Here is a 16,894-nt window from a genome sequence, read left to right as displayed (position 1 = left end):
TTTTTTTCCATTTTTGCCTATAAATGACATACCCAAATGTCACTGCATGTAGCTTAGGACTTGAAGGATATTAATGTTTTATTTTATTTAACTAGGCAAGTGAGTTAAGAATTTGTTCTTATTTACAATGACAGCCTACCAAAAGGCCTCCTGGAGGTAGGGGGCTGGGATTTAAAAAAAATAAAGGACAACACAACAAAGAGAGACTTAAGACAACACAGCAAGGCAGCAACACAACATGGTACAAACAACAGCACAAAGGGCATTACACAAAGCAAAGACAAAAGTATGCATCTATGATTGAGTCTTTGAATGAAGAGATTGCGATAAAACTGTCCAGTTTGTTCCAGTTGCTAGCTGCAGCGAACTGAAAAGAGGAGCGACCCAGGAATGTGAGTGCTTTGGTGACTTTCAACAGAATGTGACTAGCAGAACAGGTTTTGTATGTGGAGGATGAGGGCTTCAGTACATATCTCAGATATGGGGGGAGTGAGCCCTAAGATGGTTTTATGAATAAGCATCAACCAGTGGGTCTTGCGACGGGTATACAGAGAAGACCAGTTCACAGAGGAGTATAGAGTGGAGTGATGCGTCCTATAAGGAGGACTGGTGGCAAATCTGATGGCCGAATGGTAAAGAACATCTAAGAGATCCCCCTTACCTGTCGATCTATAAATTATGTGTCTGTAATCTAGCATGGGTAGGATGGTCATCTGAATCAGGGTTAGTTTGGCAGGTGGGGTGAAAGAGGACTGATTACGATAGAGGAAACCAAGTCTAGATTTATCTTTAGCCTACAGCTTTGATATGTGCTGAGAGAAGGACAGTGCACCGTCTAGCCATACTCCCAAGTACTTGTTCAAGCTCCAAACCCTCAGAGGTAGTAATCACACCAGTGGCAGATTTCTGACTTTATACACTGCACTCTTAGAGGTCGTTAGCAAACCAGGCCAAAGACCCCTCAGAGACACCAATACTCCTTAGCCAGCTCACAAGAATGGAATGGTCTACCGTATCAAAAGCTTTGGCCAAGTCAATAAAAATAGCAGCACAACATTGCTTAGAATCAAGAGCAATGGTGACATCATTGAGGACCTTTAAGGTTGCAGTGACACATCCACAACCTGAGCGGAAACCAGATTGCACACCAGCGAGAATACTATAGACATCAAGAAAGACAGTCAGTTGATTATTTACAAGTTTTACCAACACTTTTTACAAACAGGGTAAATTAGAAATTGGCATATAACAGTTAGGATCACTTTGATCTCCCCCTTTATTTAAAGGACAAACTGTGGGGCTGCCTTCCAAGCAATGGGAACCTCCCCAGATAGGAGAGACGGGTTAAAAAGGTCAGAGATAGGCTTGGTGATGATAGGGGCAGCAACCTTAAAGAAGAAGGGTCTAAATCATCTGACACAGATGTTTTTTGGGGGTCAAGTTTCAGGAGCCCCTTTAGCTCCTCTGACTCAGTGACTGCCTACAGTATGCCAGTATGAGTGTGCCGAGCCTGTCACCAAATCCATTTCTTAAGGGGGAGCAACTCCGCAAGGGTTACCATTTTTAATTCTCATTTTCTGTATGGGGATGTGTTTGTTAACAATACCACTGAAAATATTTTTTAAAAGAAGGTCCAAGCGTCTTCGACAGAGGGAATCAAGCTGATTCTATACCATTTTACAGAGGCCAGTTCATGAAGGAAGGCTTGCTTATGAAGAAGTTTTTTTAGCAAGCGTCTATGACAAATCAGGACAGGCCATTTCACCGAGCAGCCATTACAAACACAGGTAGGTGGTGGTTTAAGCATGTCCCAGTTTAGGTCACCTAGCAGGACAAATTCAAACTTAGTGTAAGGGGCCAAGAGAGATCTTTGGGCAGGTAGGGTACAGGTCGATGCCAATGGAGGACAACAACATCCAGCCACAGTCAACAAAGAGCTATTTGAAAGTTTAATGCTTAAAACCAGCAAATCAGATTGTTTGGGGACAGACTTGGAGACAACCGAGCACTCCTCCACCTTTGGAAGATCTGTCTTGCCAAAAAAGGTGATAACCAGAAAGGTTAACATCAGTATTCAAAACACTCTTCCTTAACCAAATCTCAGTAATGACCAACACATCTGGTTTGGAGCTGTGAACCCACTTTCAATTTATCCATTGTAGGTAATAGGCTTCTAGTGTTAACGTGCAGATAACCAAGGCTTTTACAAGAGCAGAAATCATTGAAGCAGATATCAGAGCAAAATTGTGGCTTGCAACAGTAGAGGGGCCAGGCTGTACATGCACATTTCCAGATATCATCAACAGTAATACAATCAAGGCACGGCAGAGGACAGGGAGAGCTCTGCAATGCAGATTTGTGACATCTGAATGTGCATCAGATGGCAACAAGATCATATTGTACAGCAATTTCATCAGGTGACATGAATACCGAAACTGGCGAGAGCTGGTTAGAATAGGATGGGAGGCCAAGAGTCTGTAACCCATAGAGAGTCATAGAGAGAGCCATAGAGTCAGAGTCCTGAGTGTGGGAACAAACAGCCTGTCTCACAGTTGGGTAAAGAAAGTTTGTAGTCAACAAAGTATGCAGAAGTCATGAGGCAAATAGCTAAATTAAATATATAACGACTTGGGACTAGCTATTGTAAGTTCAGACACAAAGAAAGTTGAAAAGGATTTATTGTTTTGTTGAATCGTCATGAGTGGTTCGAGCCATCTGTTGTTGTTTTTTTTGCTACTTAACACAGACCTAAGATCAGTTTAAAGATCCACCGTCGTCATTGACGTAGGGGTATAGCTGGACGTTTCTGACTGGTCTTGGAACTGTGACAACGGGCAGCCTCTCCCTACTTGGCACGATGGGATATGTAGTGATTTTGCAACACAGCAACCAGATATGTACAGTCTTGGACCCGTAACCTTGTTTAAATTTAATAAAACAAATCATCGTATTTGTTGATTGAATCAGACTTCATTAATATAATGAGTAATCCAAGGAATGTCACAAGTTCCTTCGAGAAAATAGCTACTCTACAGAGCGCGGCTAAACTACTTCAGGACACGGTTTGCAGAGCTCCTCCTCCTCACCAGGCTATAACAATATGTGGTTGGTTAGCTGATAGGTGAAATACCTATCCAGGCGTTGTAAGAGCTGTCAGTAGGTTAGCTGATAGGTGAAATACCTATCCAGGCGTTGTAAGAGCTGTCAGTAGGTTAGTTGATAGGTGAAATACCTATCCAGGCGTTGTAAGAGCTGTCAGTAGGTTTGTTGATAGGTGAAATACCTATCCAGGCGTTGTAAGAGCTGTCAGTAGGTTAGTTGATAGGTGAAATACCTATCCAGGCGTTGTAAGAGCTGTCAGTAGGTTAGCTGATAGGTGAAATACCTATCCAGGCGTTGTAAGAGCTGTCAGTAGGTTAGTTGATAGGTGAAATACCTATCCAGGCGTTGTAAGAGCTGTCAGTAGGTTAGTTGATAGGTGAAATACCTATCCAGGCGTTGTAAGAGCTGTCAGTAGGTTAGCTGACAGGTGAAATACCTATCCAGGCGTTGTAAGAGCTGTCAGTAGGTTAGTTGATAGGTGAAATACCTATCCAGGCGTTGTAAGAGCTGTCAGTAGGTTAGCTGATAGGTGAAATACCTATCCAGGCGTTGTAAGAGCTGTCAGTAGGTTAGTTGATAGGTGAAATACCTATCCAGGCGTTGTAAGAGCTGTCAGTAGGTTAGCTGATAGGTGAAATACCTATCCAGGCGTTGTAAGAGCTGTCAGTAGGTTAGGTGAAATACCTATCCAGGCGTTGTAAGAGCTGTCAGTAGGTTAGCTGATAGGTGAAATACCTATCCAGGCGTTGTAAGAGCTGTCAGTAGGTTAGTTGATAGGTGAAATACCTATCCAGGCGTTGTAAGAGCTGTCAGTAGGTTAGCTGATAGGTGAAATACCTATCCAGGCGTTGTAAGAGCTGTCAGTAGGTTAGTTGATAGGTGAAATACCTATCCAGGCGTTGTAAGAGCTGTCAGTAGGTTAGCTGATAGGTGAAATACCTATCCAGGCGTTGTAAGAGCTGTCAGTAGGTTAGGTGAAATACCTATCCAGGCGTTGTAAGAGCTGTCAGTAGGTTAGCTGATAGGTGAAATACCTATCCAGGCGTTGTAAGAGCTGTCAGTAGGTTAGTTGATAGGTGAAATACCTATCCAGGCGTTGTAAGAGCTGTCAGTAGGTTAGGTGAAATACCTATCCAGGCGTTGTAAGAGCTGTCAGTAGGTTAGCTGATAGGTGAAATACCTATCCAGGCGTTGTAAGAGCTGTCAGTAGGTTAGGTGAAATACCTATCCAGGCGTTGTAAGAGCTGTCAGTAGTCAGCAACGTCTAAGCGTACGAACACACCCTTATTGCATCACGGTTCAGCCATTACAGATCACCAATGTCATGACCTCATCTGGAATATATTGACCTTGTCCCCCCCCCCTCCCAGAGTTCCCAGTTATCTTGAATGCACCATGTTTATCCCGTTTGTACATTTTTAGGTTTGTCACACGCAATTATCTGGCACTACTGGCCCGATTTTGACAAAACACTCTAGTGAATGATGCATCTGGCCCTTTTTAGAGATCACACACACTGATTTGACCAGATGGAGGCGCTATAAACAAGAGATTGAAAATGCAAACTGTGAAAAGGTGGCGCTCTCTTCACCCCCGTTTTGACCTAAAGTCATGAAATGCAGTATATAGATATATATATATAGATCCTTCTCCTCAGAACCAGAAGTGCCTCCATGATGGATTTTCTTCCATTTTGAATTGAAAAAAAAAAACACTTAAAAACCGTTACTCCTCTGCAACCGAATGACCTGATCTGCAGGAAACTTGATAATGGTGTCCCTCTATGGACAAAAGTCTCGTAAGGCAATATATTCTAGGCTAGTAAATTTAAAACCATGGCCACTATTGACCAATAAGAATTCCCGGTGGACGTGGTCAGACACAAACTCACATTAAAATCACTTGTGGATATTCGTATTGTAATAAAATACTAACCAATATGACTTGGTGTGTCGTACATATCCAGCAGCACTTCATACTCTGCCACCTCCAATGTACACTGTATATGGAATACAGAGTGGGCTATTTTACCCAGAGTCAATACAGGGATCCTGTGGTGTTTACCCAGAGTCTACAGAGGGGATCCTGTGGTGTTTACCCAGAGTCTACAGAGGGGATCCTGTGGTGTTTACCCAGAGTCTACAGAGGGGATCCTGTGGTGTTTACCCAGAGTCTACAGAGGGGATCCTGTTATGTTTACCCAGTCTACAGAGGGATCCTGTGGTGTTTACCCAGAGTCTACAGAGGGGATCCTGTGATGTTTACCCAGAGTCAATCCTGTGGTGTTTACCCAGAGTCAATCCTGTGGTGTTTACCCAGAGTCAACAGAGGGGATCCTGTGATGTTTACCCAGAGTCAATACAGGGATCCTGTGATGTTTACCCAGAGTCAATACAGGGATCCTGTGGTGTTTACCCAGAGTCAACAGAGGGGATCCTGTGGTGTTTACCCAGAGTCAACAGAGGGGATCCTGTGGTGTTTACCCAGAGTCAACAGAGGGGATCCTGTGGTGTTTACCCAGAGTCAATCCTGTGGTGTTTACCCAGAGTCCACAGAGGGGATCCTGTGATGTTTACCCAGAGTCAATACAGGGATCCTGTGGCGTTTACCCAGAGTCCACAGAGGGGATCCTGTGATGTTTACCCAGAGTCCACAGAGGGGATCCTGTGATGTTTACCCAGAGTCAATCCTGTGGTGTTTACCCAGAGTCCACAGAGGGGATCCTGTGATGTTTACCCAGAGTCAATCCTGTGGTGTTTACCCAGAGTCTACAGAGGGGATCCTGTGATGTTTACCCAGAGTCTACAGAGGGGATCCTGTGATGTTTACCCAGAGTCTACAGAGGGGATCCTGTGATGTTTACCCAGAGTCTACAGAGGGGATCCTGTGGTGTTTACCCAGAGTCAATACAGGGATCCTGTGGTGTTTACCCAGAGTCAATACAGGGATCCTGTGATGTTTACCCAGAGTCAATACAGGGATCCTGTGGTGTTTACCCAGAGTCTACAGAGGGGATCCTGTGGTGTTTACCCAGAGTCTACAGAGGGGATCCTGTGGTGTTTACCCAGAGTCTACAGAGGGGATCCTGTTATGTTTACCCAGAGTCTACAGAGGGGATCCTGTGGTGTTTACCCAGTCTACAGAGGGATCCTGTGGTGTTTACCCAGAGTCTACAGAGGGGATCCTGTGATGTTTACCCAGAGTCTACAGAGGGGATCCTGTGGTGTTTACCCAGAGTCAATACAGGGATCCTGTGGTGTTTACCCAGAGTCAATACAGGGATCATGTGATGTTTACCCAGAGTCAATACAGGGATCCTGTGGTGTTTACCCAGAGTCTACAGAGGGGATCCTGTGGTGTTTACCCAGAGTCTACAGAGGGGATCCTGTGGTGTTTACCCAGAGTCTACAGAGGGGATCCTGTTATGTTTACCCAGAGTCTACAGAGGGATCCTGTGGTGTTTACCCAGAGTCTACAGAGGGGATCCTGTGATGTTTACCCAGAGTCTACAGAGGGGATCCTGTGATGTTTACCCAGAGTCAATCCTGTGGTGTTTACCCAGAGTCAATCCTGTGGTGTTTACCCAGAGTCAACAGACGGGATCCTGTGGTGTTTACCCAGAGTCAACAGAGGGGATCCTGTGATGTTTACCGAGAGTCAATACAGGGATCCTGTGATGTTTACCCAGAGTCAATACAGGGATCCTGTGGTGTTTACCCAGAGTCAACAGAGGGGATCCTGTGGTGTTTACCCAGAGTCAACAGAGGGGATCCTGTGGTGTTTACCCAGAGTCCACAGAGGGGATCCTGTGATGTTTACCCAGAGTCCACAGAGGGGATCCTGTGATGTTTACCCAGAGTCAATCCTGTGGTGTTTACCCAGAGTCTACAGAGGGGATCCTGTGATGTTTACCCAGAGTCCACAGAGGGGATCCTGTGATGTTTACCCAGAGTCAATCCTGTGGTGTTTACCCAGAGTCTACAGAGGGGATCCTGTGATGTTTACCCAGAGTCAACAGAGGGGATCCTGTGATGTTTACCCAGAGTCTACAGAGGGGATCCTGTGATGTTTACCCAGAGTCAATACAGGGATCCTGTGATGTTTACCCAGAGTCAATACAGGGATCCTGTGATGTTTACCCAGAGTCTACAGAGGGGATCCTGTGATGTTTACCCAGAGTCCACAGAGGGGATCCTGTGATGTTTACCCAGAGTCCACAGAGGGGATCCTGTGATGTTTACCCAGAGTCTACAGAGGGGATCCTGTGGTGTTTACCCAGAGTCCACAGAGGGGATCCTGTGATGTTTACCCAGAGTCAATACAGGAATCCTGTGATGTTTACCCAGAGTCAATACAGGAATCCTGTGATGTTTACCCAGAGTCTACAGAGGGATCCTGAGAACTGACGCCTGAGAGGATGGAGGTGTGGTGGTGATTCAGTCTGTCTGTTTGACTTCTCTCTCCACCTGTGCGGGTTCTCTTTCTGCCTGTGTGGGTTTTCTGATGACTCTTCAGGTTTCCTGACTGAGCGAATCTTTTCCCACATATATCACATTTATAACGTTTCTCTCCAGTGTGTGTTCTCTTGTGTACAGTCAGCAGTCCTGACTGAGCGAATCTCTTCCTGCATAGATCACAGCTGTAGGGTTTCTCTCCAGTGTGCACTCGTTGGTGCATTTTCAATTCTACTGGCTGAATAAAGCTCTTCCCACATTGATCGCAGCGGTAGGGTTTCTCTCCTGTGTGCCTACGCATGTGTACATTCAGGGATCCCATGTGTGTGAAGCTCTTCCCACATCGATCACACAGGAAGAGAGAGTTCTCTCTGGGGTGTACCAGCTGGTGCGTCCTCAACTCTCCTTTGGAAACGCAGCTCTTCTCGCACCGTTCACAACTGTAAGGTTTCTCTCCGGTGTGGATATGCTTGTGTTTAGTCAGGAATCCAGATGAGGCAAAGCTCTTCCCACATTGATCACAGACATATGGTTTCTCTCCGGTGTGGATACGCTTGTGTATATTCAGGTTTCCCGAACTAGCAAAACTCTTCCCACACTGATCACAGACATATTGTTTCTCACCAGTGTGTATACGCTTGTGTATAATCAGGTCTCCAGAACTAGCAAAACTCTTCCCACATTGATCACAGACATGAATACCCTCCCACATGTGTTTTCTCTGGTGGTGTCTTGCTAGGTCTTCTGAATGAGCAAAACTCCACTCACAATGCTTACAGCTGTATATAGCACAGCTATGAGGTTTCTCTCCAGTGTGTGTCGGCTGATGTAAAGTCAGTGTTCCCGAGTTAGTAAATCTCTTCCCACATTGATCGCAGACATATGGTTTCTCTCCTGTGTGTGTTAGCTTGTGTTCAGTCAGGGAATAAGCTCTCGCAAAACTCTTCCCACATTGATCACAGCGATAAGGTTTCTCTCCTGTGTGCGTTTGCTGGTGCCGTTTCAACTTCACCGATGTAGCGAAGCTCTTCTCACAGTCTGAGCAGTGGAACATCACGCCAGTGTGTGTTCGCTTGTGTTCAGTCAGGGAACAAGCTTGAGTAAAACTCTTCCCACATTGATCACAGCTATAAGGTTTCTCTCCAGTGTGTGTTCGCTTGTGTATAGTCAATTGTCCTGACGTACGGAAAAGCTTTCCACATATAGGACAGCCGTATGGTTTCTCTCCTGTGTGTGTTCTCTTGTGTCTAGACAGTGTTCCTGACATAAGGAAACTCATTCCGCATATAGGACAGACATATGGTCGCTCTCCTGTGTGTACTATTTGGTGTCTTCGTAGGTTTCCTGACTGAGTGAAACTCTTCTCACATACATCACAGCTGTAAGGTCGCTGGATCAAGTTCAACCCTGGAGCCTTCCCAGATAAGACCATCCCACTGAGCGAGCGACCATTAGGGTTGTCCCCTGTGAAACAAAGACATGAAGTTAAGGTTCCCCACATGTACTAAAGATTTTCATAATGAACTAGTGTTGAAGTATCTTCCCCATCCAACACAGATGAGCTGCTATACAACACTGAATAGTTAGTTACCTTAAGCAAATTTGCCTCAATTAATAAATATTGACCAATCAATGAACTGCTACAGAAGCAGATTGTAGTCTAATACACACCATTGTTCCTACTTGATGATATCGAATCTGAATCTCCATATCCCTTCTCTTCTCCTCCTCTCGTAGTTCCACTCAGCCCCAGTGTTTTCCTGCAGTCAACCAGCCGCACAGACACCCTCTTCAAACCCAGTAGTAATGTGCCAGCGGGAGAGGCAGGACCTGGGGACTCGGGGAGAGGGGAGGCGGGTGGGAGAGACATGTCCTGAAAACCACAAAAAGGGAGCCAGTATAAATCAGGAAGGAAACATTCTCCTACTGGTCAAGTGATTTAGAAACCTCAAGTCTCGGCAGTACTTCCTTGACTCCTCTCACTTCTCTGGGCCTCCTGCTACAAAATGCATTAAGGAGACTGAGGTTCCTCCTGGGACTTTCTCCTCCAAATTAATTTAGAACAGGAGGTCCAGAGAATGAGAGGAATCAAGGAAATACTGCTGAAACTTTCTGGGAAAATACTCACACCCCTCTGCCTCTGCTCTGGGGTGTGGTTCTCTGGAGATGACTCCGCCTCCAGCCCGTTGCTAAGACACCGATCCTTGTTTTCCATGTCCCATTCTTCATCGCAGTCTGTAGCTTCATCATCAGACTGTCTGGGCCTCATGGGTGCCACAGTAGATTCTTCCTGTATCCTCCTGATGTCATCGTTCAGTTGGAGTAACCAAGACATTCCCTGCTCCTCCGATTTGACCGAATTTGCATTTACCCACATTTCCTCCAAGATTTTACGTTGCAATATGCGATGGTTCTTTCCTTTAACTTGGGAGCCATCTATTCCACAACGTTCACACAGGTGTCGTAAATTATCCTCCGTTAGAGGGTGTAAACTCTGTTTGATTTCATCCAGCAATGTTTGCTTCTCTCCACTCATGTTGTCCTGCTGGTGGGAACAACAACAACAATGCAGTCAATGGCAAGACAGCAGGAAGTCCATACACTTTAGATGACCTGTAGAAGAAGAAGACAGCAGGAAGTCCATACACTTTAGATGACCTGTAGAAGAAGAAGACAGCAGGAAGTCCATACACTTTAAGACTAGGACTAGGACTAACATAATTGTGTTGTCTCTGTGTGCAGGGCAAATAAAAATAATTCAACTTGCAGACCTTCAGTTGTGGCAGCGTCCTAATTAAAAGTACACAATGCAGAATGAACCACGCTACACCATCTCAAATGATGATAGAGCAAACAGCTGGCCAAACCCTAACCTGGACAACGCTGGGCCAATTGTGCGCCGCCTCATGGGTCTCCCGGTCGCAGTCCGGTATCGAACCAGGATCTATAGTGATGCAGCTAGCACTGCGATGCCTTAGACCGCTGCGCCACTCCGGAAGCCTAATGGCGCCCTTTTCTTTTCTTCTTTCTTGCCCCCATTCATTTAACGCTGAGCACCTGCTCCCTCGGACCAGCAGAAACAAAACAAAATATCACAAGACCACTTCCGGTTCACCTCACCGATTCAACAGCACCCAACTCTGTTTTCAAACCACTAATGGATCAGCCAAAAGGCAAGAGTCCAATTTTTTCTAAAACTTCACTCCTACTGTCACAGACTCATCTTTATCCTGACCCTCAGTGCCTCGGGCTCCGAGAACTTCACCACAGCTACCACCGCCGATACATCAACCTCATTCACTTCCATTTCTCCTCCGGTCTTCAGCTCACTCTGCTTACACTTTCTACCATTCTTCTTTAACAAACCATCTCAATTTTCCCCAACATTTTTAACCAACTCAAGTTCACCCTCTTCCTCCCTCTCAAATCTCCCGCCTCTCTTTTCCCCTCCATATTCCAAGTACAAGTCTCCTTATGATAATACTGCACTTCTCCTGACACAGCTTCACAGCGTTTGATTGACAATCAGCACAGATCGAAAACGATAACACTTAATGAGGAAACAAAATAGCAAAATGAAGCATTGCAATTGATTTATCGAATTTAATTGATCATTAGAATTGAGTCTCAAACCACAGAGTATAGAAAAGCATTGTCAATTGAGAATTATTTTTATTTTTATCACAATTCATGCTATGACAACAAGGAAATGAAATGGCAAACATGATAAATGATTTGTCATTTAAGCCATTTACATTTGATTTTTAAATGCATTAGTCTTGTACTGGATAGTACCATGGAATTTAAATATCAAACACACTTTGCGAATTATTTCATACATACTCAATCATGAAAATACCAATTTTAGGAATGCATACACAGTTAGGAAAAGGAATCGCAAACATGATATTGACTTATCATTTGTCCATTTGCAATTCCAATTGAGTTTTGGCAGCTAAACACTCCGCCGATGTAAAGAACTGAACTCAGACTGACTAATGACGTCATCAACATGGCCGCAACCGAATCATCTACAAAACTTCATCCGGTATAAAAAAATAACGTTACGGGTCATTTGAGCTATTTATCTTTTAAAACGGAGCGATATCAGACCTGTTAACGTTAAAAAAATGTATACCTTTACCAAGTACTAGTTGGGCATAAACTTCCGTGTCATACTCACAATGCCGGGTTTGTTTGGACCTCACAAAACTAGAATTGGTAACATTACCGCCATAACGAGACTAAACATTCGTCGTTCATAAGGGCACAAAAACAGAAATCCGGCTAAAGCTGTTGTTGAACAAAAGCTAGCCAACTGACCAGATTCCTTGTAGAAAAGCCAACTCCGTAGTTAGCACGTCTCTGTCCTCCGTTTTCTTCCACGTGGAAAGGCAGGTAAGCTGTATCTCGTCAGTTTCGACTAATGGTCCTCTTCTACGGTGCTGTATGTTTTATATTGAGATGAATCTCTTGCTTGAAAGCTACTAATTAGCTCGATTCTTAACTGGCTACCATCTTTAGTAGCAGAGCAGCAACTTCCGGTTTGTCTGGTTTTGTTGCGTTCGGTCACAGGCCAGAGCAATCGAGTATCGACAGATCAGAGATATCACATTCGCTGTGTGTTTTTTGGGGAACTCCCTAAAACACGCCACTTCAATACAGCAACGACTTTACCCCGCAGGTTAGGATTATTAATGTAGCAGGTTATGAAAATGCTTTACCTACCTGCTACGAAGTCACTTAAATTGAAGTGGGGTGTTTTTTTTTCTGGTTCAATTAAAGTAGATCAGAACGGATCATTTCACCCCCAAATGGTTTTCAATTGTAAACGGGGCCTGAGGGAACTCTATCCACCATACTTAATTTTAGTAAACGTATTTTTCGGTGGAGTTTGATGTTTGGTTTCCAACGTTAATAGTGCATTATCACCACCCCACCTGGAGGGTAGGCCAGAGACAACCTCCCTGCCTAATTTCTCTTAAAAAATGATATAAAAAGATTGGCGATTGTAAAATGAGGTTCTACTGAGTAAACACTAAACTCAATTTCTGTAAACTATTCTCCCTCATACTGGATCTCAGTCTCTCTCATACTGACCACAGTGTATCAGTCTCTCTTTTTTTTTGTCCGAAGTTATGCTGGACCTGCATGAGCGTTTGAATATGTGTACCTAACGCCCTAAAAAAAGTAGCTACTTGGACATAAATAAAGGACATTATCAAACAAATCAAGCATTTATTGTGGAACTAGGATTTAAGGTTAGTGATTAATTTTCTCTATTTGTGCTTTTGTGACTCCTCTAATTGGCTGGATGTAAAGCCTATTTGAAATCGGACACTGTGGTGGGATTAGCAACAAGATTAACTTTAAAACAGTATAAGATACATTTATGTTTGAGGAATTTGAATAATGAGATTTCTGTTGTTTTGAATTTGGCGCCCTGCACTTTCACTGGCTGTTGTCATATCATCCCGTTAACGGGATTGCAGCCATAAGAGGTTTTAATTAAACAGCATGATCATTACAGAGGTGCACCTTGTGCTGGGGACAAAAGGACACTCAAATGTACAGTTTTGTCAAACAAAACAATGCCACAGATGTCTCAAGTTTTGAAGGAGTGTGAAATTGGCATGCAGACTGCAGGAATGTCCACCCCATCTGTTGCCAGAGAATTTAATGTAAAGTTTTAGAGAATTTGGCAGTACGCCTCATTTTCACCTAATTCTCTCATTCTGAAAATGAACTACAAACTTTAGAGGGAAAACATCAGTACACATAACTAACTAGCTAACGAACTAACTTAACTAACATTTCACAGATTGCCAGGGTCCAATAATCAACTAACGTGTTAAAACTTGAGGAACGGAAAGGATTCGTATACCAGTTACGATAGTGAATTGGTTAGGTTACGAACGTTAGCTCATCTGATGTTGTAACGTTAGCTAGCTGTCTGACTTCATTAGCCAGGGAATTTTTCACACAACTGATCAATTAATTGAGTTGATGAAGTTGGCTAATGTTGATCTACATTTCTCTGGCTAGCTAACGGGAATTCGATCCAGTGAGCAAGAAACTTAACAATACTAACAAATACTTGTTCCACCACACTTTCTCCCTCACCTCAAACTTTCCAAATGCCAGTTGTTTTTTGGTAACAGCTCAGGAAGTACGCCATCAATCACCTTCTCACCCCCGTGGTCAGGCTTCTCACCAACAGTACCTCTTCGTTATCATTCAGGGGACAGACTTTCCTACTCTCCCGAGGTCTTTCCTACTCTCCCGAGGTCTTTCCTACTCTCCCGAGGTCTTTCCTACTCTCCCGAGGTCTTTCCTACTCTCCCGAGGTCTTTCCTACTCTCCGAGGTCTTTCCTACTCTCCTGAGGTCTTTCCAGAGGCCGATGATGCTAGCACATTGGTTGTCTCTTCTCTCATCAGTCGCGGTTGCATTCTGTTATGTGAACGATTGGCTGAGCCTTGGATACAGACAGTATTGCTCCAAACACGTTCGCTTACGGCCAGTGGTGGTCCCCCGGACAGTAGTGGTCCCCCGGACAGTAGTGGTCCCCCGGACAGTAGTGGTCCCCCGGACAGTAGTGGTCCCCCAGCTTACGCACAGTAGTGGTCCCCCAGCCAGTAGTGGTCCCCCGGCTCACAGCTAGTAGTGGTCCCCGAGCCAGTAGTGATCCCCCAGCTTACAGCCAGTTGTGATCCCCCAGCTTACAGCCAGTAGTGGTCCCCCAGCCAGTAGTGGTCCCCCGGCTCACAGCCAGTAGTGGTCCCCCAGCCAGTAGTGGTCCCCGGCTCCCCCGGCTCACAGCCAGTAGTGGTCCCCCAGCCAGTAGTGGTCCCCCAGCTTACAGCCAGTAGTGGTCCCCCAGCTTACAGCCAGTAGTGGTCCCCCAGCCAGTAGTGGTCCCCCAGCCAGTAGTGGTCCCCCAGCCAGTAGTGGTCCCCCAGCCAGTAGTGGTCCCCCAGCTTACAGCCAGTAGTGGTCCCCCAGCTTACAGCCAGTAGTGGTCCCCCAGCTTACAGCCAGTAGTGGTCCCCCAGCTTACAGCCAGTAGTGGTCCAAAGCCCCCACTTCCCCCACACTTTTGTCATTGGATCTACACGAATCACGTAGGTCACTTATTTTGGATTTTTTTTAAACAGCTAATTTTGTCCGAAAGGGACTTGTTTGCATCCCTGCTCTGTCCCATCAGCTCTGCATACAGCCAGGCCAACAGTACTGTCATCAGCTCTGCATACAGCCAGGCCAACAGTACTGTCATCAGCTCTGCATACAGCCAGGCCAACAGTACTGTCATCAGCTCTGCATACAGCCAGGCCAACAGTACTGTCATCAGCTCTGCATACAGCCAGGCCAACAGTACTGTCATCAGCTCTGCATACAGCCAGGCCAACAGTACTGTCATCAGCTCTGCATACATGCCAACAGTACTGTCATCAGCTCTGCATACAGCCAGGCCAACAGTACTGTCATCAGCTCTACATTCAGTACTGAAACATACAGCCAGGCCAACAGGTCATCAGCCAACAGTACTGTCATCAGCTCTGATGTCATCAAAACCAGGACAGTACTGTCATCAGCTCTGAAAACAAATTACAGCCAGGCCAACAGTTGTCATCAGCTCTGCATTTAGCCAGGCCAACAGTACTGTTCAGCTCTGCATACAGCCAGGCCAACAGTACTGTCATCACTGTACAGCAGCCAACAGTACTGTCATCAGCTCTGCACACAGCCAGGCCAACAGATGAATCAGCTCTGCATACAAGGCCAACAGTACTGATGCTCTGCATACAGCCAGGCCAACAGTACTGTCATCAGCTCTTCAGGAAACATCAGCTCCAGGGCTGCCAACAGTTTTGTCTCAGCTTCTCTGCCAAGAAGTACTGTCATCAGTCAATCAAGGCCAATTTATTCATGAAGCTCTGCATACAGCCAGGCCAACAGTACTGTCATCATATCAAAGATACATACAACCAGGAGATCAGCTCATCAGCATACAGCCAGGATACTGTATCAGCAGATATATCAAAGATACCGAGATCAAAGATATATCAAAGATACAGCTCTGCATACAGATCAAAGATATATCAAAGATACAGCCAGGCCAACAGTACTGAGATCAAAGATATATCAAAGATAGCCGAGAGGCCAAAGATATATCAAAGATAGCTCTGAAAATAGGTCGAGTCAATCAAAGATATATCAAAGATACCGAGATTAAAGATATATCAAAGATACCGAGATTAAAGATATATCAAAGATACCGAGATCAAAGATATATCAAAGATACCGAGATTAAAGATATATCAAAGTGCTGTACAGAATCCCAAACCCCCAAACAGCAAGCGATGCAGGTGTAGAATCACGGTGGCTAGGAAAAACTCCCTAGAAAGGCCAGGAACCTAGGAAGAAACCTAGAGGGGAACCAGGCTATGAGGGGTGGCCAGTCCTCTTCTGGCTGTGCCGGGTGGAGATTATAACAGAACACGACCAAGATGTTCAACTGTTCATAGATGACCAGCAGGTTCAAAGTGAAGAAAAAGGAATGCCAAAGTTCAAAACAGCTATTTGTAATAAAGGAGCTTTTATTGAAATCGTATTAAAAGTAAAATAGTGGTATGTATTAACATATGGATTCAATTTGAATTGAATAGAATCCAAACTAACATTTATTATAACAATTATAAAATATTCTACATGATTTAATTGACAATATGAGCCCATGAAATAAGATACAAATAAGCTAAAATTCATCGCACAGCTTTGGGGTTTCTCTCCAGAGTGAACACGTCTGTGCTTAGTCAGGTTTGTTGACTGAGTGAAGTTCATACAATATAGAGCACAGCTTTAGGGTTTCTCTCCAGAGTGAACACGTCTGTGCTTAGTCAGGTTTGTTGACTGAGTGAAGTTCATACAATATAGAGCACAGCTTTAGGGTTTCTCTCCAGAGTGAACACGTCTGTGCTTAGTCAGGTTTGTTGACTGAGTGAAGTTCATACAATATAGAGCACAGCTTTGGGGTTTCTCTCCAGAGTGAACACGTCTGTGCTTAGTCAGGTTTGTTGACTGAGTGAAGTAAGTTCAATATAGAGCACAGCTTTGGGGTTTCTCTCCAGAGTGAACACGTCTGTGCTTAGTCAGGTTTGTTGACTGAGTGAAGTTCATACAATATAGAGCACAGCTTTAGGGTTTCTCTCCAGAGTGAACACGTCTGTGCTTAGTCAGGTTTGTTGACTGAGTGAAGTTCATACAATATAGAGCACAGCTTTAGGGTTTCTCTCCAGAGTGAACACGTCTGTGCTTAGTCAGGTTTGTTGACTGAGT

General features: G+C 44.7%; 1 protein-coding gene across 2 annotated transcripts; it reads right to left on the bottom strand.

Moving 5' to 3' along the window:
- Window positions 1-6,555: 6,555 nt before the first annotated feature.
- LOC124002697 (zinc finger protein 883-like) lies at window positions 6,556-12,086 on the bottom strand. 2 transcript variants are annotated; one of them, XM_046310354.1, is made up of 4 exons: window positions 11,880-12,086; window positions 9,685-10,101; window positions 9,228-9,429; window positions 6,556-9,020 (listed from the first exon to the last, which is right to left on the bottom strand). In XM_046310354.1, the coding sequence occupies exons 2-4, from the start codon at window positions 10,090-10,092 to the stop codon at window positions 7,474-7,476; spliced, it is 2,157 nt and encodes a 718-aa protein (XP_046166310.1). In that variant the 5' UTR covers window positions 10,093-10,101; window positions 11,880-12,086; the 3' UTR covers window positions 6,556-7,473. The 2 variants fall into 2 exon arrangements, with proteins under 2 accessions (XP_046166310.1, XP_046166312.1); XM_046310356.1 differs by having other exon boundaries at window positions 9,685-10,098.
- Window positions 12,087-16,894: the final 4,808 nt, after the last annotated feature.

This window comes from Oncorhynchus gorbuscha, linkage group LG18 (genome assembly GCF_021184085.1).
Source record: "Oncorhynchus gorbuscha isolate QuinsamMale2020 ecotype Even-year linkage group LG18, OgorEven_v1.0, whole genome shotgun sequence".
In the NCBI taxonomy this organism is placed as follows: domain Eukaryota; kingdom Metazoa; phylum Chordata; class Actinopteri; order Salmoniformes; family Salmonidae; genus Oncorhynchus; species Oncorhynchus gorbuscha.
The sequence above is the reverse complement of the archived record's forward strand: the minus strand, read 5'-3'. Positions and strand labels throughout refer to the sequence as shown.

Bases quoted from the DNA above. Each gene is read 5' to 3' on its own strand.
- LOC124002697 (XM_046310354.1), bottom strand. From the start codon at position 10,092: ATGAGTGGAGAGAAGCAAACATTGCTGGATGAAATCAAACAGAGTTTA. The intron at 9,430-9,684 runs GTGAGTATTTTC...TGTGGTTTTCAG, and splicing joins CAGAGCAGAGGCAGAGGGGT to GACATGTCTCTCCCACCCGC. The intron at 9,021-9,227 runs GTGTGTATTAGA...TTTGTTTCACAG, and splicing joins ATCATCAAGTAGGAACAATG to GGGACAACCCTAATGGTCGC.